The 22,320-nt window shown below is 40.7% G+C and overlaps 2 protein-coding genes across 3 annotated transcripts in view; one reads left to right on the top strand and one right to left on the bottom strand.

Moving 5' to 3' along the window:
- The window catches only part of itpk1a (inositol-tetrakisphosphate 1-kinase a), a 229,390-nt gene extending 221,552 nt beyond the window's left edge, over nt 1–7,838 (bottom strand). The window contains exon 1 of one of the 2 annotated variants that reach the window (XM_043697201.1): nt 7,106–7,838. The gene's annotated coding sequence lies outside the window, so the exon portion shown is untranslated. Of the gene's footprint in view, nt 413–7,105 lie in introns of those variants that run through there. The other variant, XM_043697200.1, reaches the window with a different exon arrangement.
- A 6,079-nt stretch (nt 7,839–13,917) lies between these two features.
- Nucleotides 13,918–20,407, top strand: tmem251 (transmembrane protein 251). Its single transcript, XM_043697199.1, has 2 exons — nt 13,918–14,107; nt 17,904–20,407. The coding sequence occupies exon 2, from the start codon at nt 17,923–17,925 to the stop codon at nt 18,316–18,318; it is 396 nt and encodes a 131-aa protein (XP_043553134.1). The 5' UTR covers nt 13,918–14,107; nt 17,904–17,922; the 3' UTR covers nt 18,319–20,407.
- Nucleotides 20,408–22,320: the final 1,913 nt, after the last annotated feature.

Genomic DNA, 22,320 nt, shown 5'->3' with positions numbered 1-22,320 from the left:
CTCTATCAATGGTGAGTGCCCGGTTCATCACAAATCCCTCTGCCCTGGTGTTCGCGCCTGGGCTTTCTGATCAGACGCCGCTGCTCCGAGGTCTCCCTCAATCAATAATAGTCTCTCAAATACACAGAGTGCGGCTTCCAAGCCCAGCCCCGGATTTTCAGCACAAACTGGCCGCATACACACACAGTGACGGGGGAAGGAACAAGGCAGAACAGAGACCGACAGCCGGCAGCCGCCTGCAGCCCGATTTCCCCTCCTCCAAAGCCTAGTCTCTCGGCTCATTGAAATCCCTCAGACCCCGGCTCGCATTCTAAATAAATAGAGGCAGCAGCGCATCGGGACAACAGGGGACGCTCCCGAGCCGCCTGCCAACATGGTCATCCTTCTCCCACTCCCCCTCAACGCTGCCCCTTAAAGCTGTCCTGCCCTTCCCCAAACAGGAAAACACTTCAAAGCCACGATTAACCTATTCTACTGCAGTTTTTCTTTTTAAAAATACACATTTCTGCAGTGCTGGTTTTGAAAATATCGTCTGTTAAATTGCACGTCAAATATGCCTGCTTTAGGTTGTGCAATCTAAATTCACCACATACTTGGGACTAGATTAATTTAGGATATCTGGTCGGCATGGACGAATTGAACCGAAGGGTGTATTTCCGCGTTGTACGTTTCTATGACTCGATTACTTCAGGTTATAGTCCAACAGGTTTATTTGAATTTGAAGGAGCGGAGCTCCAAAATCTTGCAGTTTCAAATAAACCTGTTGGATTATAACCTTGTGTAGTTTAATGTTTGACCTTGTCCACCCCTGTCCAACTCCAGCATCGCCACATCATGTCCATTACCTTTGTTATGGGATAGGCGTTTCATGCAGCGTGTATCCATCAGATTTAGAATTGTATTCAGTTAGTATGTTTATTTTCTCCTGAGTGGGTCATTGATTTTCATTTGTCTTTTGCATCTCATTAATTTTGAGTGACTCCTTGCCAAGAATTGATTTCAAAAGATTGTGTTCACATAGGGCTTCAAGATCCTCAGATAAAAGAAAAATTAGTAGATGCTGGAGATCTGAATTAGGAACAGAAAATCGTGGAGAAACTCAGCAGGTCTGGTGGCATGGAAACAAAGTCAACATTTCAAGTGTCCCCTCCCATAACTCTTCTTCGAAGTTGATGGCAGCTAGAAAATGATGCTATGTATGTTATTGGCCAAGAGGGAAGAGGAATATGTGGAAGAAATAGTGATAGTACCCTGAGGCAAAAGCAGAAGGAATGCCAATGGTGGTAAATGAGTGAAATCACATAGTAAACTGTTAGTAAAAGTAAGAGGTCATGGGATCCAAGGAAATTTGGCACATTGGATTCACAATTGGCTGAGTGGCAGAAAGCAGAAGGTGATAGTTGAGAGTTGTTTTTCTGACTAGAAGCCTGAGACCAGTGGGGTCCCACAGGTGTCAGTCTTGAGCCCTTGCTGTTTGTGATTGCATAAAGGATTTAGACTTGAATATCAGAAGTTTGATCATTAAGTTTGCAGATGTTACAAAGATTGGTGGGTTGGTAAATAGTGCGGAGGATAGCCTTAAATTACAACAGGATATAAATGGACTGCTCAAATGGGCTAATCATCAGCAAATGGAATTCAATCCAGACAAATATTAAGTAATGCACTTGAGCAGGGCAAAACAAGGCAAAGAAATACATGGTGAATTGCATGTACACCAATCCTTTAAGGTATCAGGATAGGTGGATAAAGGGGTTAAGAAGGCATATGGTATACTTGCCTTTATTAGTCAAGGCATAGAGGAGGGAGGTTATGCTGGAACTGCATAAAATGTTGGTTGGGCCCCAGGTATTGTATGCAGTTCTGGACTCCACATTATAGGAGGGATGTGATAGGACTGGAGAGGGTGCAGAGGAGATTTACAAGGATATTGCCTGACCTGGAGAGTTGCAGTTATGAAGAGAGGTTGGAGAAGCTAGGGCTGCTTTCTTTTGAAGAAATGAGGTTGAGATGTTTAATGTTATGAGGGCATAGATCGGGTAAACAGGAAAAAATGCTTTCTCTTGATGGAAGGATCAATGACCAGATATACATTTAAAAGAAGGAGCATAAGGTTTAAAGAATTAAGGAAAGACTTTTTCACCCAGAGGGGGTGGGAATCTGGAACTAACTGCTTGTAAGGGTGGTAGAGACAGAAACCCTCATAACATTTGAGATGTACTTAGATGTACACTTGCAATGCCAAGTATACAATATTTATGGGCCAAGTGCTAGAAAATGAGATTAGAATAGTTAGGTGGTTTGACTAGCACAGAAATGATGGGCCAAAGGACATTTTACTGTGCAGTAAATCTCTCTCTGACTCAATGCAAAATAGATGTTAAAGTTATCTGTGGATAGTCGAAATTAGGTCAATTTTGCTAAGAACAAATCCACACAAGCAAGACATGGTGAGTGGTGGGGGGCAGGGAGGTGGAATCAGATGGACGGTATTGTTCATGTTCTGAGGCTGTTCAGGAATCAACAATGAGTCCTGAGAGCTGTAAAGTACCTAAGTGGAAAATATTGTTTCTCCAGGTTGTGTTGGCTTATATTGGAAGTACGAGGAGATACGTTTGGTAGTGGCTGAAATGACAGAATATGGCCACCAAGTATACTTACCCATCCCCTCGCTTGTCCCTCACTATCTGTTTCACTTACTCCTCCTCCCCGTTTGTCAACAAAATAAATACCATCACTTTCAATCCCTGTCATCTATTATCTCTCTATAGATGCTCCTAGAACTGCTGAGTTTCTTCAGCATTTTCTGTTCCTATTTCATTGTCCTCAGGGCATTCAAAACATCCTTAAATCAATGAATTACAATTAAGATATTTTATTTTTTTAAAATGTATCAATTCTTATTTATTAATGTGGGTGTCATACACTGCAATTGTAAGTTACATTGCAACAAACATGCCTCATGACTCAAAGAGCTGTCATGTGCAATAAATTGCTTAGGCATATTTTTAACTGTTGAAATGTCAAACAAAACAAGATGCTGGAAACGCAGACAGGTTTGACAATATTTATGTAGTGACAAGCCAATTTAATATTTAACTTGTCAGAATAGTTTTGACAAGGGCCTACACCCAATTGTTCTAATGGAAGCACAGACTCAGTCCTAGTGCACTTGCGGCACACATTATGGATTCTATGAAATAAGTTAAAATACAAGAACAATAATTGTGAAGTCAAGTTGTTTGAGACAGAGAATCAGTGACGTTTTCAGAGAGATGACAAGTTCCATAAGAGATTATTAATTTTTAAATGTGTTGTAATTTGTGAAGCTTGAGGAAGCAATATGGAAGTTGAAGCTCAAAACGATGAAGGCATTTGATGAACAGGGTGGAACAGGGAAATTTAATTGTATTGGATTGAAATGAGCTTAATGATAAAATGGGGTTGTCAGAAACTTAGCCTGGGGTTAAACAGTTTCCTTATCTCCTGAATTAACTTGATACAGTTAAAAACCTCCTGGTTTTAATTATTGTGAAGTTATTTAGACCTTTATCCTTTAGGTTAACCTCATGACAATCTGTGTTACATATGTGTACAGTAGACCTTTTCACCCCTGACTTCTGGCATTGCTACAGCATTAACATAATGAATTGGGGGCAGTGGTGTGAGAAATTGCACTCCTGAGACAGCCGTTTTATGCATCTTTCAATATCTTTGAAATAGCTTCAATAGCATGTCAAAAGGTTGATACTTCCATGATGAAAAACCATTTAGTGAGGATTATAGATCATATTACAGAGGCATCCTCGCTTTATGTAAGCTATTGTACATTGTACTCAAAGGACGCCAGGGTCATTTTTCATCTTTGGCATCTAATGTCAACACAACCACTCCCAGTTCAGACATGGTATAAAATGAATGCAGAGGAAAACTTGTTCTATACTGGTCTAATAATGTACTCAACTTTAGAATAGCACTATTTTTTTAGAATCAAAGAAATTGCAGCCTAGAGAGTGTTGACACAATTCAGGATCAGACTAAGCATATACCTTTTCAGTGCACCCTAAATGCAAAGGATGAAATAAAACAGAAAAAAGAATCCTTATGAAAAAGGGCAGGAGCAGATTCAGTTAATAATCAGGATGATTATGAGAAGTATAACAGCAAATTGAAAATATTACACGGAGTTAAAGAAATATTCTGAAAAAATTAGCAGGCAACAATAAAGTGAATGCCACAATATCTATAAAGCATAAGTCATTAGCTTGAAGAAAAGTTGGGCCTTGTCACGACCCAGGTGAAGACAGGGTTCAGAACTGAAGCACTAAATGAATATCTTGCTTTTTCACAAACAAAGGGGATGATGTGATGATTACACAAAAGGAGACAAGAGAAGTTATGAACAGGATAACAGGAGAGTTGTTGGATTGGGAGTGCTCTACCTGAAATTTTGGTGTGAAGCTTGTTGTATTAGTAATTTTAATAAAGGGATGGACAGGTACTTAAGAATGTGGAACTTACAAGTTTACAGATGAAAACCAAGAAAGCCATGCTATAACAGGCTGCTTTTTCAAAGGCAGACAAGCAGGAGAGGCTGGAAGAACACAGTAAGCCAGACAACAGCAGGAGGTGGAGAAGTCAAGCTTTCAGAAGGTTTCTTCAGAATTGAGGTTGGGTGTAATGGCAGCTGCAGGTAAAGGAGGAGATAGGGGAGGGTTTTGGGTGGGGTGATGAGGTAGCAATAGGTGAACACAGGTATAGGGTACAACCTGCTTTTCAAAGAGCCAGCACAAGAATGATGAGTTGAATGATCTCCTAGGGTTTAGATCAGAGTGGTGCTGGAAAAGCATAGCAGGTCAGGCACCATCCGAAGAGCAGGAAAATTGATGTTTCGGGCAAAAGCCCTTCATCAGGGCTGAATGATCTCCTATCCTACTGAGTACCTTTATTCTACAATCTTAAAAGATGTTGAAGATTGAATGAGATGCTCTGGAAAATGATCAAGACTGATTTGCATCAGTAATGTTAAAAGGACTTTATACAGATATTGGCAAGAAATATGATTTACAGTATCAATTATAAGGTATGTTTTCTTTCTTGACTTTTGAAATTAAGATCAGTTTGACTAAAATGAGAAAAAAATACATTTACACAGGACAGAATGTTTTGAATCCAATGAAGTGCACCTTAATATGGTCATCTTGTAACATGGGAATCAGAGCAACACAGATGACTTGGTGGTGGGCAAAAAGCCATTCGATAGTCTGTGATACTACTTCTGGATAAGTTCCCTGGGACACATCCTGAAACAATCATCAAATGTGCCTGTAGGACAATCAACTCAGTGAAAGATGCTCTTTTGTCTGCCAAAACTTGTTAGTCTTCCAAAACAGTCTTCCAGACCCCGATCGAGTGTTGCAACTAGCATATTCCAAGATCTAGGACTGTGTCCTGAGGGATGCACTAAAATGTGGGTCAGCTGTTACTGAAGTGCAGTGGGGAAAGACCACTGTCTGAGGTCTTCCTGCTGAAGTTAAATGGGGGTCCATTCAGTTATTGGACCCTCCTGGTGCCTCAAATGCATGTAAATATAGTTTGGTTCAAGTGAGAGATGCCTGGTTTGTTTGGAGAGTCAAACTCCAATGTTTGCTTGTTTTCTTCATATGCTAATTATTCTACAGAACCAAATTGCATTTGTGACTATGTATTATATATATATAAAGATTTTTTTGATGATTTAAAGTATATATTTGAAATAATTAAAAGACTTAATGGATAAAACCAAATAGAAAAGACATGCAGCCAAGCTACACGCAGCAAATCCCCACAAACAATATGATAATGAGCAGATAATCTGTTTCAGTGATGTTGATTGAGGGATAAATATTGGCCAATATTGGTCAAGCTTTCAGAAAGTTTCTTCAGAATTGAGGTTGGGTGTAATGGCAGCTGCAGGTAAAGGAGGAGATAGGGGAGGGTTTTGGGTGGCGTGATGAGGTAGCAATAGGTGAACACAGGTATAGGGTACAACCTGCTTTTCAAAGAGCCAGCACAAGAATGATGAGTTGAATGATCTCCTAGGGTTTAGATCAGAGTGGTGCTGGAAAAGCACAGCAGGTCAGGCACCATCCGAAGAGCAGGAAAATTGATGTTTCGGGCAAAAGCCCTTCATCAGGGCTGAATGATCTCCTATCGAGATAACTCCCCTACTGTTCAACAAGAGTGCCATTTTACGCTCACCATAGAAGAAAAACATTGAACGTCCCATTCAAAAGCCAGCACCTCCAACTTCGTACTTCACAAGCGTTTTATCGAAATTAATTGAATTCGCTTTATTGTCATGTGTACTCAAATGAGGACAGTGAAAATTTCAGGCAAGAAAGGCATCTGGATGGGTATATGAACGGGAAGGGTTTGGAGGGATATTGGCCAAGTGCTGGCAAATGGGACTAGATTAGATTAGGATAACTGGTCGGCATGGACGAGTTGAACCGAAGGGTCTATGCCCGAACTGTACATCTCTATGACTTCTGCGCTCATAACATACTGTGGAACTCAGACCCATAATGTTCTGACTCCGAAGGAAGAGTGTCACAAACTGAACCATAGTTGACACACAACTTTTACCCTCTTTAAAAATCCAATGTTTCATTTTCAGATAAAGAAAAAAAATTACATGTACCTTTATATGTAACCTCCACCCAACATGGGCGAAATACGCTCTCTGGACATTATCAGATTGTAAAATTTCCAACATTACAACAATAACACAGTAACATTGCAGAGTACATCATCAGCTACATAGGCTCTTGAATACCCGGAGGTCGTGAAAGCTGCTGTATAAATGCAAGGAATTCTATCACATTAGCGTGGGTAAAATAAAACTAAAGTAAAACGAATCTTCTCCCTACGTAACCTACACTAAGAAAGCTAATAGTCCTCATCCACAGTGAAATGGGACAATACACGTTCAACTACAAATGTACATTTCCCGCTGGCAAGTGAAGCAAATTTGCATTCAAAATATGTTAATTGCAGTATATCCACCCATACACACAGTGGTGAAAAAATGAGCGAACAGACATCAAAGGTGAAAATGTATTACCTGCTGAAAATGTATGCTCGAGTTCCTAAACGTGAGAACTAAATAACGTCACTTGTCAATACCGGTTTAAACCATGAAAGTTACGATCATAAAATGTATCCATTTGATCACGCTGTTTAAACTGGGACCTCCTTTCCCTGCAATAACCACGGCGAAAAATGACAGCGCCTCTAAGTCCGTATGAGCCGCGGAATACTGGCTGGGTTTAGGGATGGACGTAAAGGCAAAGCAGTGCAATCAAACCAATTACAATCCGTCACTTCTTTCAGTTCTAATTCAGCACCCCGGTGATATTCTATCAGTCTGACGACCGGCGAATCCTCCAACCGCCCACCACTGAACCCATTTGAACATTGCAACAGCTTCAACTAAAAAAAAGTTGTCAAGCGCTTTGCGACCTTTCGAGACTGTGTAAGGCGCTACACAAATGCAAGTATTTCTGTTGTTCTGCTTTCCGTCGAGCCAACCGGTGATGACCAAATACTTCCAGAATTTTTTTTTCTCGCCCCGGGCTTAACATTTCTCCAGTGACACGTTTCGAGTTAAAATTTGCTCCAGGAGACTGAGGAGCATTTTTTGTTGTTGTTACATTAACCTGGAATGGGGTGTGGAGTGGGGATGCTGGTGAGCAGTACTCGCCCCAACTGATCAAGTCGTAGTGACCTTTGGGTTACAGGATTTCCGGAGGAGTGCCTCTGAGTTATATGCTTCTTTTAATGAAAATTGGAGTGTATTTTTTTGGTGAATAAAGACTAGTCTACTTCTGGTATATTGTAGAAGTGCGCAGCTCATCACACTGTCCAAAACACCCATTTCACTTAAAGTTGGAAACATAATTTCCTGGAGTTTGTGGTTTGGATTCGTGCAGGCAGCAACCCTGCTGTATATGTAATGGGATGATGGATTTGGCGTTTCTGAAATGACCAGCTGCAAGTCTTTTGGATAATTGTGCGTCATAAATTATACACTTATTATTTTAAAGTATCTAAGAAATCAGGTAGCGTGTGAACTGGGATTCACACTCGGTGGTTGACAACTTTGCAATGCTGTTCCTGCGCTGTTCTGTGACTGACAGGCTGGCACGGACATGTTTAGTGATTCAGCCACAAACTGCAAGGTTAGCATCGCCAATAAAAGTGCGCCAGGAAACAACTCGGTGTTAGTCCAAACTCCGATCTGAGCATATATGATCTTTGAACAAGCGTCATGGCAATAGTGGGCGTCACCTTCAGTTCTCTTTATTTTTAATAATTGTAAAAGTTATTCGGTTCCATCTACTTGCCGTTTCCATTGGACTTTGTTGAGATTTATTTTAAAATAGTAATCCTGATAATAGCTTGGATCTATTACGATTCCGACATCCAAGACTGTTTATTTCCATCTCAGCAACGCTGTCTCCCTCTGCCAATACCTCACTCCCCGTGGAGTGAAATTAGTAACAACGTCTTTCCTGCCTCCGGACCCAGCAAGTTGAATATGTTTCTTGCCGATTCCCCCCGAGCATCATACCTGTTGCCCGTCCCTAACCGCCCTGATAAACGTTGCCACAACTGCTGGGCTCATTTAGTTACTTCAAAGTGCAATTAACAGTCATCCTTATCAGAATGGGACTAGAGTCACCTATAGGCCAGATCGGGTAAGAACAGCACACTACTTTCTCTGGAGTTTGAATAACAATGCAACTTCATTGTGGTCAATTTGATTGACAAATAGAATTCAAATCCTTAACTTGCCATGGTGGAATTTCACCCGGTAAAAACAAGGGCTGCAGATGCTGGAAACCAGAGTCTAGATTAGAGTGGTGCTGGAAAAGCACAGCAGTTCAGGCAGCATCCGAGGAGAACGAAAATCGACGTTTCAGGCAAAAGCCCTTCATCAGGAATACAGACAGAGAGCCTGAAGGGTGGAGAGATAAATGAGAGGAGGGTGGGGGGTGGAGAGAAAGTAGCATAGAGTACAATAGGTGAGTGGGGGAGGGGATGAAGGTGATAGGTCGGGGGGTGGGGGGGAACCCCTAAAGGAGCCTTCCACATCCATCAAAGTGTTACCTGCACATCCACCAATATCATTTATTGTATCCGTTGCTCCCGATGCGGTCTCCTCTACATTGGGGAGACTGATGCCTCTTAGTAGAGCGCTTTAGGGAACATCTCTGGGACACCCGCACCAATCAACCACACCGCCCTGTGGCCTAACATTTCAACTCCCCCTCCCACTCAGGCGAGGACATGGAGGTCCTGGGCCTCCTTCACCACCGCTCCCTCACCACCAGATGCCTGGAGGAAGAACGCCTCATCTTCCGCCTTGGAACACTTCAACCCCAGGGCATCAATGTGGACTTCAACAGTTTCCTCATTTCCCCTTCCCCCACCTCTCTCACTTATCTCTCCACCCTTCAGGCTCTCTGCCTGTATTCCTGATGAAGGGCTTTTATCCAAAACGCCGATTTTACTGCTCCTCGGATGCTGCCTGAACTGCTGTGCTTTTCCAGCACCACTCTAATCTAGACTCTGGAATTTCAACCCACATTGTCTTGTTTATCTAGTCTAGTAACACAAGCAGCATGCTACTCTCTGTCTGAGTTCCGCTAGTCCTGTCCTTATCGAAATCCATACACTTCTGTTACCCCAGACTGAAATCTTAGTCCTACATTCCAAATTCTCAGTGATTCATTTCATTTTCCCTCTGCAACCATCTTCAGCTGCGTGCAACAGCTCATGAACTTAATCATCTGACTCTCTTTTTCAATGCATCCCTTCTTTGAATGTTTTTCCAAAAAATGGCAGCAGATGTGGTATCCAGCCACCACAGCCTAATTGACGAAACACTCCTCCCAGCACAATCCCCAACTTTATTGTCTCCTGTAAACCTGTCTTTCCCATGGGGCTTGTGGCCATCTCTCCTAGATATACTGCAAAGTATCTGTGAAGCACAGTGGAACATTGAGGTTAAAATTTTATAAAGCAAGTGTTAGCACAAAGCACCATTGAAGTGACGCAATGCCAAAGCACAGCAGATTTCTGAGTATGTTTGCTGAAGGCTCAGCTGACACTTTATCCTGTCCTGAAAGAGCTGATTCCTATTGGTGTGTGACTTCACAGGCACCAACATAAGCACAGCGTGTACCCATCCATCATGCATGAACCGAAAGTGCCAGCAAAGTATATGGAATGTGCGGGTGAGGGAACAAATTACAGCTAAAATAATTGTGCTCTCATCTGATATCCACAAACACAAGATTCCCAACAGGCAGTATATAATTTTGTCCCATAGACAGTGACATCAATTTTTGCATCCGATCTGGTGGCCCAGCTATGAATCAATTCTCAGCAAAGCTTGAATAACTCTCTATGCCTCTCTGTTTTGTTTTATGCCCATGGTCAATATTTACCTGCAAGTCTTTCAAAGATTAGATTAGATTCCCTTCAGAATGGAAACAGGCCCTTTGGCCCGACAAGTCCACACTGACCCTCCAAAGAGTAATCCTCCCAGACCCATTCCCCTACCCTATATTTACCCCTGACTGATGCACCTAGCACTATGGGCAATTTAGCATGGCCAATTCACCTGACCTGCACATCTTTGGATTGTGGGAGGAAACCCATGCAGACACGGGGAGAATGTGCAAACTCTAAACAGACAGTTATCCAAGGCAGGAATCAAACCATGGTCCCTGGCATTGTGAGGCAGCAGTATTAATCATTGAGTCACCATACCATCCCAAGATGAGTTTATACATTTCAGTTGACTAATCATGGGTGATGCACCAACAAGTAGAAAGAAATGTTTATGTGTCAGTCTGTGAGAAGGAAGCAAAGTCAACCCCATATTGGATTAAAATGAGTATGACTCTAGTTAATTGTATTAACTTCACAGAAATATTTATTTCATCAGAGGGAGCTCCACAATCCAGATTGTACAGGACCTAAATGAATGTTCATGTGTATGCCTTATTGGAAGTTGTCACTGATTTGTTTTTGTATTCATTCATGGGATTTGGGCATCACTAGCTGGTATATCCTTAATTGTGCTGGGGAAGACAATAGTGAGCTGTCTTATTGAACTACTGCAGTCTTTGAGAGTTAGGGACACCCACAATGCTGTTAGGAAGAGAGTTCCAGAATTTGGACCTCCCAACAGTGAAGGAGCAGTGATTTGCTTCTAAGACAGGATGATGTGTGGCTTGGAAAGAAAGTTACTGCTGGTGACATTCCCAATAATGAACAAAAGTGGGATTCCTGGATGATTTTTTTCCTCCTTAGCCCCAAAACACTAAACTTGTTGCTCTCTTGGAAGAGTTCAGATAACTCAGCACAAACTGGAGATTGAACCTATGACTTTTTGACTAAGTTTGATCTGGCTACTCACCAGATAGATATCTAAATATGTTATGGTATTCTAAACTACAGATAAGTTGGCGTTTGATAGCTTATGATGAAAAGTAACACTGTTAATGTGCTGAAACATTAAGTTAGAATAAATAGATTTCTATCATCTTACAATTGTTCCTTTTCTTCCACAAAGATCTGGTTGATAATTTTAAAATAGACATTGAAAGCTCCATTGTCATCAAGTACAATGGGTACAATGATATGACAAGTAGTATCGTCCTTAGCTGGGAAGTATAGGACCTTTCATCTCTGATAGCTAGGTTGCATCATTAGCATTTTTATGGCAGATTTCACAATTATATTTCAAAGAACTTTAGAGTCAATCAAGTATTTGTGAATTTTAGCACACAAACTGACTGCTTCCACAAGCAGCAAGGAGATAAACAGATTATCTAATAAACAGATAATTTTGTTGTGGTGTTGATTGAGGGCCTGGTCAGCAGAAGAAAACTCTTCTGCTCTTATTTGAGATAGTACCATGGCATTTTTACCTCCCACCTGAAAGGGCAGGTGAGCTTTGACTTAAAATCCCATCTAAAATATGGCTCTTCTGACAACGCAGCATTCCCTCAGTTTTCAATGAAGTGTCAGCTTTGTATTTTCTGGTTACATCCTGGGGGTGGACTTTATAATTTACAACTTTCTGACTTAAAGGCTAGAGTCCTACTAATTAAGCCATAGCTGACATCAATGCAGCTCATGGGGTTGACTGAATTTGAGGGAGTACGAAATAAATATGCTATTCTCTTTGCTGATTCTACCAAAGAATAATAATTATCTTAACTGAGAAAATAACAAGCAGTAATTAGATTAGATTACTTACAGTGTGGAAACAGGCCCTTTGGCCCAACAAGTCCACACCGCCCCGCCGAAGCACAACCCACCCATACCCCTACATGTACCCCTTACCTAACACTATGGGCAATTTAGCATGGCCAATTCACCTCTCCTGCACATCTTTGGACTGTGGGAGGAAACCGGAGCACCCAGAGGAAACCCACGCAGACATGGGGAGAACGTGCAAACTCCACACAGTCAGTCGCCTGAGGTGGGAATTGAACCCCGGTCTCTGGCACTGTGAGGCAGCAGTGCTAACCACTGTGCCACCATGCCGTCCAGTAATATTACACCCAACTTTAGACGGTGCAAAGTAAGTTGGATGGACAGCACGTTAATGTTGATAAAATTGAAGAAAGATAAACATTTCTCTTAACAAGATACCAGTAGACAGTAAGAATTGAAGAACAAGAACAAGAATTGTGGAAGCAAATTATTGCAGAGCCCAAAATCAAATAACAGTGAAAAATGCTGGAGAAACTCAGCAGGTCTGTCAGCATCTACGGTACGGAAAAATAATCAGAGTTAATGTTTTGAATCTGATATGGCCCTTGAAGACACTAGGAAGAGTCATATTGGACTTGGAATATTAACTGTGTTTCTCTCTCCTCAGATGCTGCCAGACCTGCATGAGTTTCTCCAGTGCTTTCTGTTTACTCCTGTTCCAAATAAGTCTTTCATAGAAATCACAGAAACTTACAATGTAGAAGCAGGCCATACCAGCCCTCCAAAAAACATCCCACCCAAGAATTCTACATTTCCCATGGCCAATCTACCTAGCCTGCAAATCTTTGTGACTGTGCGAAGAAACTGGAATACCTGTAGTGCAGACTCCACACAGATAGTCACCCAAGGGTCAAACCTGAATCCCTGGCGCTGTGAGACAGCAGTGCTAACCACTGAGTCACTGTGCTACCTGGTCTGACACCACAAGGTTCAGACAACTTAATCAAGAATAGAGTTGAGAAGTGTGGTGCTACAGCAGGTCAGGCAGCATTCAAGGAGCAGGACAGGTCAAGAGGGCAGTGCCTAGTTGGAGGATTGGATCCCGGAAGAGGTGAGTGGGAGGGGATTTGGAAACTTTTCAAATCGATGTTGATGCCGTGCGGTTGAATGGTCCCAAGGCGTAAGATGAGACTTCCTCCTCAGTCATTGAGTGGCTTGGACTTGGTGGTGGAGGAGGCCCAGGACTTGCATGCCCTTGGTGTAATGGAGGAGGGAGTTTAAGTGGTCGGCCACAGGGTGGCGAGGTTGTTGGGTGCATGTGTACCGGAGATGTTCCCTGAAACGGTCTGCAAGTTGGCATCCTGTCTCCCCGATGTAGAGGAGACCACATTGAGAGCAATGGACACAGTAGATGACAGTGTTTGGATGTGCATGAAAAATCCTTGAACAAATCCTTTGGTGCCTTGGGCGGAGGTGTGGGCGCAGGTTTTATACCTCAAGGTAGCATCGAATTTGTGACTCAATTGCCTTGTCCCAGTGTGTGTAGAGGGAGGTGAAGTGAGGTCCTCCAGACGCTAGAGGCGCGCTGGGGCTCACACGGGCCGCTGGTATTAGAGGTCACCTCTTGTGCCCTGGTTTCCCCGGCAACAGCCCGGATCGAGTTGGTGAGGAGACGGAAGTGGGTCGATTTGTGACTCGTCAGCCGGCGGAGGCCGCGGAAACAGAGAGAACGGAAGCGATGGATTGAAGCAGGGAGGGGGACCGAGCGCCGCGGCGGCCCCTTCCCTTCCCCTCCCCGGCCACAGCAGCGTTTCCTTTCTTGACAATGGTGAGTGTGGGTTAGGGGGCCCCGGGTATTGACAGCTCGGTCACTCCGTCAGCCCCTCAGAGAGAGGACCGGCTCGTGGAGCTGTCTCTCTTCACCAACCCCCGCCCGGGAAACCGCAGCCTCCTGGTTCTCGGGTGGCCATCTGCACCATAACCTGAGCTGACACTCTCCTACCCCCCCCCCCCCCCCCCGGGACAGACCTGCCCGGGGTAGGGGTGCAGCTGCACTGTCGGAGGAGCCGGTTTTTTTGCATAAAACCTTCAACTGCTCTCTATCTCACGTGGTCGTTTAAAAATAAATCACCCCTCCCTGGTACTCTTGACAAATAAGAGCGACGAAGTTTTCCGCCGTGTTATGACTGACAACATTATTAACAGCGCAGATTAACCGGCTGTTGCTGTGTGTGGGTCTCTTCCTGCCACGTTTTACTGCATTGGAACAGCGACTTAAGTTCGAAAGTGCCCAAAATTGACCAGGAATGGTTTGCCTGACCGCGGAGTATCCCAAAGTGCTTCATGAATGTCCGTCTGTCATTGTGTCAGGGCTGGTCTTAATAACAATTTTGTAACTACACGGGAAGATCTTGAGCAGATCATCTTGGGTTCACACAGCAGTGCTGTTCTGGGGCAGCGCTGCTTTGTCAGAGGACTGTACTTCTGAAACCTCAACTGCTTGCTCACGTGGATGAAAGATCTTGTGCTGTTCATACAAGCACAAGGAAATTATTGGGATTGCCAACACTTGTCTCTGAATTACAGCACCAAAAGGTTAACATGAAATCATACCTGTTTACAACAGTACTCATTCAATGAAGAGCTGTTCAGAATGTTTCTATAAGATGTGATGAGTAACTCCATAAATAAATTTATTACTTAAATAAATTTGAACAATTTTATTCGATTGTAGTATCCTTTGGGAAAGACCTTGGCTTTGTACTCTTCAGACCTTTTGCAAAAGAAATTCAATTTTCAATACTTCATTCTAAGTAGTTGCCTCGCTAACTTGTGTTTGTGTGACCGTATGTGGTTTTAAGTTGGTGCTGAAGCAGTAAATTGCTACAATGCCATCTTTATGTGAAATCATTGGAGAATGTATTGCCTGATTTATACCTGAAAGTGAACCTTCCAGAACACTTTGCATTTTCCTGCAGTGCCTTTTTTTTAAGGGTTACTGCTTTGTTACCCTTTGATTATAGTTTGCTGTATTCCCTGGAATTTAGAAGAATGTGGTTTAATTGCAACATTTTGATGCGGTTTCCTGACTGGGGAATCTAGAACACAGAGTCTCAGGATAAGGGATCAATTATTTAGAACTGCAATGAGCAACAATTTCTTCACTGAGAGGATTGTGAATCTTTAGGACTGTGAATAATCTGTGCATTTTCAAGACAAATGTTGGTATATTTTTCAATGCTAAAGGAATTGAAGGATAAGGAGCAAGTACAGGAACATAGAGTTAAGGCATAAGATCAGACCTGGTCGTATTTATTGGAGCATGCTCAAAGAAACAAACGCCCTACTCTGTCTTTATGCATGGAGCAAATCCCCTCCCGCAAACAAATTAATTTCCAAATAGCTCGCTGTTGGAGAAACTGACTGTTTTTATAGGTGTCTCAGCATGCCATTGATCTGGTGGCAATACATTTGTAGCCCGGTTGATGATTGAAAATTTACTGATTTTTGTTGACTAGTGGATGAGCTGATAGTCCAGTTGTTGTTGTAATAATTCATCCTGTTAGCAATTATGATGTCTGCTTAAATTAGCATGTTCCAAAGCAAAATTGATCACATTAGTTCTTAAGTAAATTTTTAAGGCAGTTTTTATCTCGGTTTAAAGCCTGTTTTGCCATTTCTTTCCAGTAACACTAATCATTGAGTTGTCTAACACAAATATGTTGCTTCTGGGTAGGAATGGATGTATGTGAATGTATCAAATGTACATCAGACGAATTGTCTTAACAGTCGTTTCTGAAATGATCAAGCACTTAACTGATGTAGAATAGCCTTATTTAGTTGGCTGAGAGAGAAAAATGCTGTGTTGGAAAAAGAACTGATGAGTGATTAACATCAATTGTTATACTCCCTTTGGAGCCAGCATCTTTGTTTGAAAGGAAGGGAGTGAACATTGCAATCTATTTCAATGTATATATGAGAGCACAGTTGTTCTCATTGCACTCATCCATTTGACAATGTGGCAAAGAAGTTTGCTGAATTCTGCTTCTACTTTGCAATGTGGAGCACATCTCAATCTTTTTAAAAGAAGATCTGGCAAGGCAGATATATTGAAGAATGCTTTCCAATTGCATAAAGGGGAACAATACATTGTTTGATCAGGGTAATTTGAAACAAAGGTACTCTTTTTTTGATAAAGCCCTTGATGGTTTCTTTCAGCTATATTTCCAGCAAGCTCCCAACATTCCAGACACTAACACTTGAAATGAATACAGAAGAATAGAAATTAGGAGCAGGAGTGGCACATTTGATCCTTTGATCCTATCCACCATTCAAGAAGATCATGGCTTATCTAGTTGAGCTCTTATCATCTTCGTTTTGCCTGCCACCATAACCCTATACTACCTTGTCTGTCAGAAATCTCTCATTCCACCTCAAATAAATTAAAAACCTCCACTAACTCCAGAGGAAGAAAATTTCTGTCCATGTACCTGCCCAAATGACTTTTAAATGTTGTAATTGTAACTGCCTCCACCAGTTCCTCTGGCAGTTTGTTCCACATAGGCATGACAAAGTTGCCCCTCAAGTCCCTTGTAAATCTTTCCCCTCTCACCTTCAGCCTATGCTCTCTAGTTTTGGACTCCCCTATCCTGGGGCGTTTCAGACAGGCTTTCCTTTCTTCTCCGAGAATTGCCACACCACTGCAGTTGTGGTCCTTTTCCCTGCCCATCTACTTTATCCCTCTGCACTCAACCCATTCCTTCCCAGAATATGATAAGTTAATCTTATCCTGACTGTCCATGCACTAGCCTGCACTTTCAATGGGCCATCCTCCACCTCTAGCCTGATGTCCCCAATATCTTCCTTCCTTCTATTGTTTCAGTGCAAGGGAACTATAGACCTGGGTGTAATGGAGGCAATTACTTAGTCACCCTTAACATGGTCTTCTCCCACCACTCCCATGCACCTTTCCATCCAAGAGTAGGAGATATAGCATTTGTCTTTTTATCACCCCAGAGAACATTGAAAGGGTCTCTCAGCAATGTGAACACTCTTGTGTGACTGCAAGTTGGATGAAGAATATCTTCCCCCACATTCAGAAGCTGAATGGCCTCTCCCTAAGTCTGAGTTGCTGGCATCTCAGCAGGTGTGGCCTTGAGTTTTTTTACATAAATACTTTCTGGAATTGCAGAATATATGCCAAGTAGGAAGGAGATCACTAAGACAGGGGACGAAACGTTTGCAACAAAAACTTCCAGCTCGGCGAACAGAACCACAGCAAGGAGATCACTAAGGCCAAAAACATATTTGCTTTTGAAAGCAGCGGGAATGATAAAAAATGGAGGTGTTGGTTGAGGGGTCACTGTAGAAATGATGGCAGAATGAGTAGGACAGTATTCAAACATTAGAGAGGCTGTAATGATCAACACAGCTTCTTTCAGTTGCTGACCGTGCATTTACAAGTTTGTTCTTGTTTTAACACTGATAATCCTGTCGTCTTCAGTGGGAGAACTGTTTATAGTCTCATGGTGGTAGGGCAAATCACAAGTCAATGATTCCCTTGTAGATTGGCTGAGATGTTCATTTATTGTAACCCATTTTTCTTCCTTTTTTTTACATTGCAGATAAAGTAGGTTATGGAGAATGATGAACTTTCGCCAGCGAATGGGTTGGATTGGAGTAGGATTATATCTTCTAGCAAGTGCTGCAGCCATTTATTATGTATTTGAAATAAATGAAACTTACAACCAACTGGCTTTAGAGCATATTCAACGGAACTCTGAGGACCTGGGCAATGGAGCCTCTTGGACACAGACAGTAACAGCCCGCTTGTTTTCACTCCCATTCTGGCTGTGGGGTTTCCTGTTTCTGATTCCATACCTGCAAATCTTCTTGTTCCTTTACTCGTGTACACGAGCCAATCCCAAAACAGTTGGTTACTGTATTTTCCCAATCTACATGGCTGTTGTTTGCAATCGACACCAAGCTTTTGTCAAAGCCTCCAATCAAATCAATAGATTGAAAATAATTGACACATGAATGGACCGATCACTTTAGGTTATGATAAGTTAACACCAAATCAAGTTTCAGAGCATGAATGCTTAGTGTGATGTAATCTGTAATGAAATGTCTGGCTGCACCGAATTTCATTACTGTGGTTTTAAAAATTATGTTATTTGGGATAGTACAAATCCTGCAGACAATGGTGTAAGATGACATTGTTTGGATTTTGTTCATATTTAAGAGTCAATCACCATGAATCACTCCAGTAACTCCATTCAGCGTGCACATTTCAGGAATTTTCATTATTTTCCAATGGGAATTCTCAGCTCTTTAAGGCTATTTTGGTGGAAAGGGTTTTGTTTCATCCTGATGTTTTAAACCTATATTTTTGTCTTTTGCACTTCAGTTTTTAACTGTAACTTAAAACAAGGTACAGTAAATGTTTTTTTTCTACTTCTAGCAAAATGTTTATTTCGGTTAATTCAAACAACACTGATTACATTCACACCAATCATTTTTGGAAATGGTGTGTTTTCAAAATGGCCTTGTGAATAAAGATTATTTGACCATCTACTAATGTCATTTCCTTTTTTGTTTGCACAAAACTTTAACCTGTGTTCACTTCAGTTCCCTTGCCACTATGTAGCAAAGGAAGATAATTCACTGTAAATTCATGTATTCTGTTAATAAAGGGCTAACCCTATAACTAAAGTCATTTTGGATAAACCGAAAGAGCTGGTAAATTTTTTTTAAATATTGTAAAATCCACCAGGTTTTGGACAAAATGTGTAACCTAGTTCACTAGCTGTTGCAGGCCAATCGTATTTGGGTAATTAATGTATCAATGTGAGTCTTGATTATTGGCAATGTAGGGAAGGGATCACTTATTTTCTGTTTGGTTAATTTTTAAATATAAATTTAAACAGTACTGGACTCTACATTAAGATCATGGTCGAACTAAGATTAATCTGTACTAAACTAGTAGCTATTTATCATGCATTGTAACCTGATCAAAAATATTTGAAGGACAAACTGGATTTTAAATTGCAATCGTAAGTCCTTCACAAAAACACTGATGAGCAAAAATTAGCTTATTGTCTGATGCAGACAAAGTATCACTTGCAGAGCAGCAGGTTGTAGTGAAAAGTGTACCGAATGACACTGCCCCCTCTCAATGCTTTTCTACAAATTCTAATGCAAATTGTTTTTATATTTTTAGTGGAGAGCACTTCAGTGATCATACCACAAGGAGAGATCTTTTTAAAAAAGTAATTTTATATAAATCTTGATTTGCAACTTATTAACTTATGCCTGGAAATTTCAGCTGCTTTTAGGATAAATTAAATTCCTTGCAACATTCATCTCACTTCCTGTTGTAACTTTATTATTGGAAATGGAAGAGAAAAAGACAACTGCCACAAACTTAACCTGACACAATTATATAAAATGTATGAAAGAAGCCTAGCTGAGCCCAAATAGTGCTGAACAACCAAGATAGGACTAGCATGCATCTACTGTTGCCTCTTTGCCACCAGCCCCTCTCCCTCCCTCATCTGAATGTTGAAAACTACATTTTGGGAAATCACCTGTATTTGTTGCACAATTTGGCCAAATAGGGATTTATTTAAAGTGTCTAAGTTCCAAAGTGATGACAATAGCAATGTCATCAAGTGCTGCTCAAATGCTGATCTGACTGTATAAAATGAATAGCTGAGGAATGAAGGGTTGTTGATGTGAGCTGAGGCAGCTAATGCTTCGTTCTCTCCTACCTGGGGTACAAATTTGGATCGTTCATCCATCTGAATGGAAACAGCAGGCGGTGGAGGGGATGTTTTTATTCCTGTGTGGTTGATTGCATATAATATAAAATTAATTTAATGGTGTTGCCATAAACTAATATTGTAATATGGAGCCAATAAGACAGCTGTGAATGTTTTGCTTTAAAAAAGTTACATTAAAGCCATTTAAGTGTTTAAGACTTGTGCTAGTGTTTGGAACCCCAGCTCACATCCAGAATACAGATGCCTTTTATCTGATATGTAGACAATTGTAAGAAATATGGTGCTGGATTTGCTGCTGCTTCTATTATTACAAAATTTTCTGCAAATAAAGACTTGTCTTTTAATGAGTGTGAACATTTGGTTTAAACCAGTTTAACAATATCAAGTATTATATAGACTCCAAAGTGTCTTGCTGTTTTCAATACCAGAGTGAAAATAATTCATTTCTAGGATTGTAAATTTGCATGTGCTAATGGTCTCATGAGATGGGATTGGATCCAATCAAATCATCTTGCTGACTCTAAAGTTGTTTAATAAGAAAAATATGGTTGAGTATTGTTCTGCCAATTAAAAATTTTCAATATTTAGTTTCGGTCCTATAATTTTTGTGCATTCTAAATTCAATTTCAGCATCTGTGTACTTTACTATTACCATAGTAAACCTCTATTGAATGCAATTCTTCAGCAAACTCCAAAGAAGCAAGGGTGGCAGTTATCATCACCACCTGATTTATAGGTGAGATTTATAAATGTGGCAAAGTATGACAATGCTCTTAATAACCTTACATTGCATAAAAGAGCCATGAACAGTATAAATGCTATATTATTTGACATTATTTAGGGTCAGGAGCTTTGTTATTGATTTTTGATCAAGTTAGCAAAGTCTGTATTTCACCTTTTTAAAATCTCATAACTGCCCACATGTAAACGTTGCAAATGATCTCAATCTCCCAGCTTACAATTTGTCCATTGTAGAATTGTCCTGTAGTTTGGTTTCTAAATGTTCATTTGGATCTTTGTAAAAATAGTTCAACATAATCAAAACTAAGGCGGTACCATTCATTCCCTCAAAGATAACTTTTCAAGCCCTCTTAACTTCTGATTTGTATTTTGTATAATTTAATTCAAGAGTCTCAGTGTAGAAACAACAGGCTGCCAAGTAAAGTAGTTGTAATATAAGAGTTAAATCATCTATCTCTGTTATTTTATGTGGAAAACTGTGCAGGGAATAAACATGTACTGAATTCCTAACAATTTGTGGGATCAGTTTCCTCTTTCTGTACCTTATGTGCACGCTAGCCATGCAAATAAGTACAACTTATAAATAATTTAACTAATATATGACATTTAATTTCCTTGTCTTTTATTCATGTGTAATTGTTTTACTTAACTGTTAGAAACCTAGAGATTGTTAATCCAATACACTTTCAATAGCAATAGTCTACCTCTTTTTAATACATTTTCATTTATTGAGTATATAGTAATTTCTGGCTTTGTATTTGATGTTTTAAAAAGTCATAAGTTTCTTGATCTTTTGGACACAGGTTTCTTTGGTATGGAAGCTAATGTTAAGAAGCATTTGTTTTTAACATATTCTGAAAGAAAAGCATCCTGGTTCATTCAAGATACAAAGGAACCCTTAACTAGTCCACTAAACTTCAAACATATGATTTAAAAGTTAATTTGATTTGGGGAAGTCTACTGCTGACCACTGTGTGTTTCAGATCAAACAATTCAATACATGCTCTATTTGAAATTTGCTGATCTCAGGCATTTCAATAGTCAGAGCACTGACAATTGGTTCCAATGTGCCATCATATTGTACAGTTATTGCAAAGTGATTGTATATAGGTGTTGAGCAAAGATTCATGCTTGTGATTATCTCGGTGACTGAACAGCAAGAATGGCCATATTGGCTTGGTATGGGACAGATGATTCAGGTTCATGGTATGAACAGAATAAATTTTATATTTACATGAAAGACTTGGTACTAAACTGTAAGTAGGAAAGGAAAGAAAAGATGAGTTTTAACTTTTGCACGAATAGACTCAGCAGGTGATTATTTTCATGGCTGACAACTAAATTTTATTTTGTATGAACTCTCTAAATCCCATGAAGTTTTTATTTTCCCAAGAGTGTTTACCTTTCCTGCCCATGACCTGGAGTAGAATTATCTTGTTTACAGTACAGTAACTAGACATCCAGGTCAATAGAAACTGAATCATGATAAACAATGTTTATGTTTATACATTGAAGA

The sequence above is a fragment of the Chiloscyllium plagiosum genome, chromosome 10 (genome assembly GCF_004010195.1).
Source record: "Chiloscyllium plagiosum isolate BGI_BamShark_2017 chromosome 10, ASM401019v2, whole genome shotgun sequence".
NCBI classification, from domain to species: domain Eukaryota; kingdom Metazoa; phylum Chordata; class Chondrichthyes; order Orectolobiformes; family Hemiscylliidae; genus Chiloscyllium; species Chiloscyllium plagiosum.
Note: the sequence above shows the minus strand (reverse complement) of the source record. Positions and strands in the feature narration are given on the sequence as shown.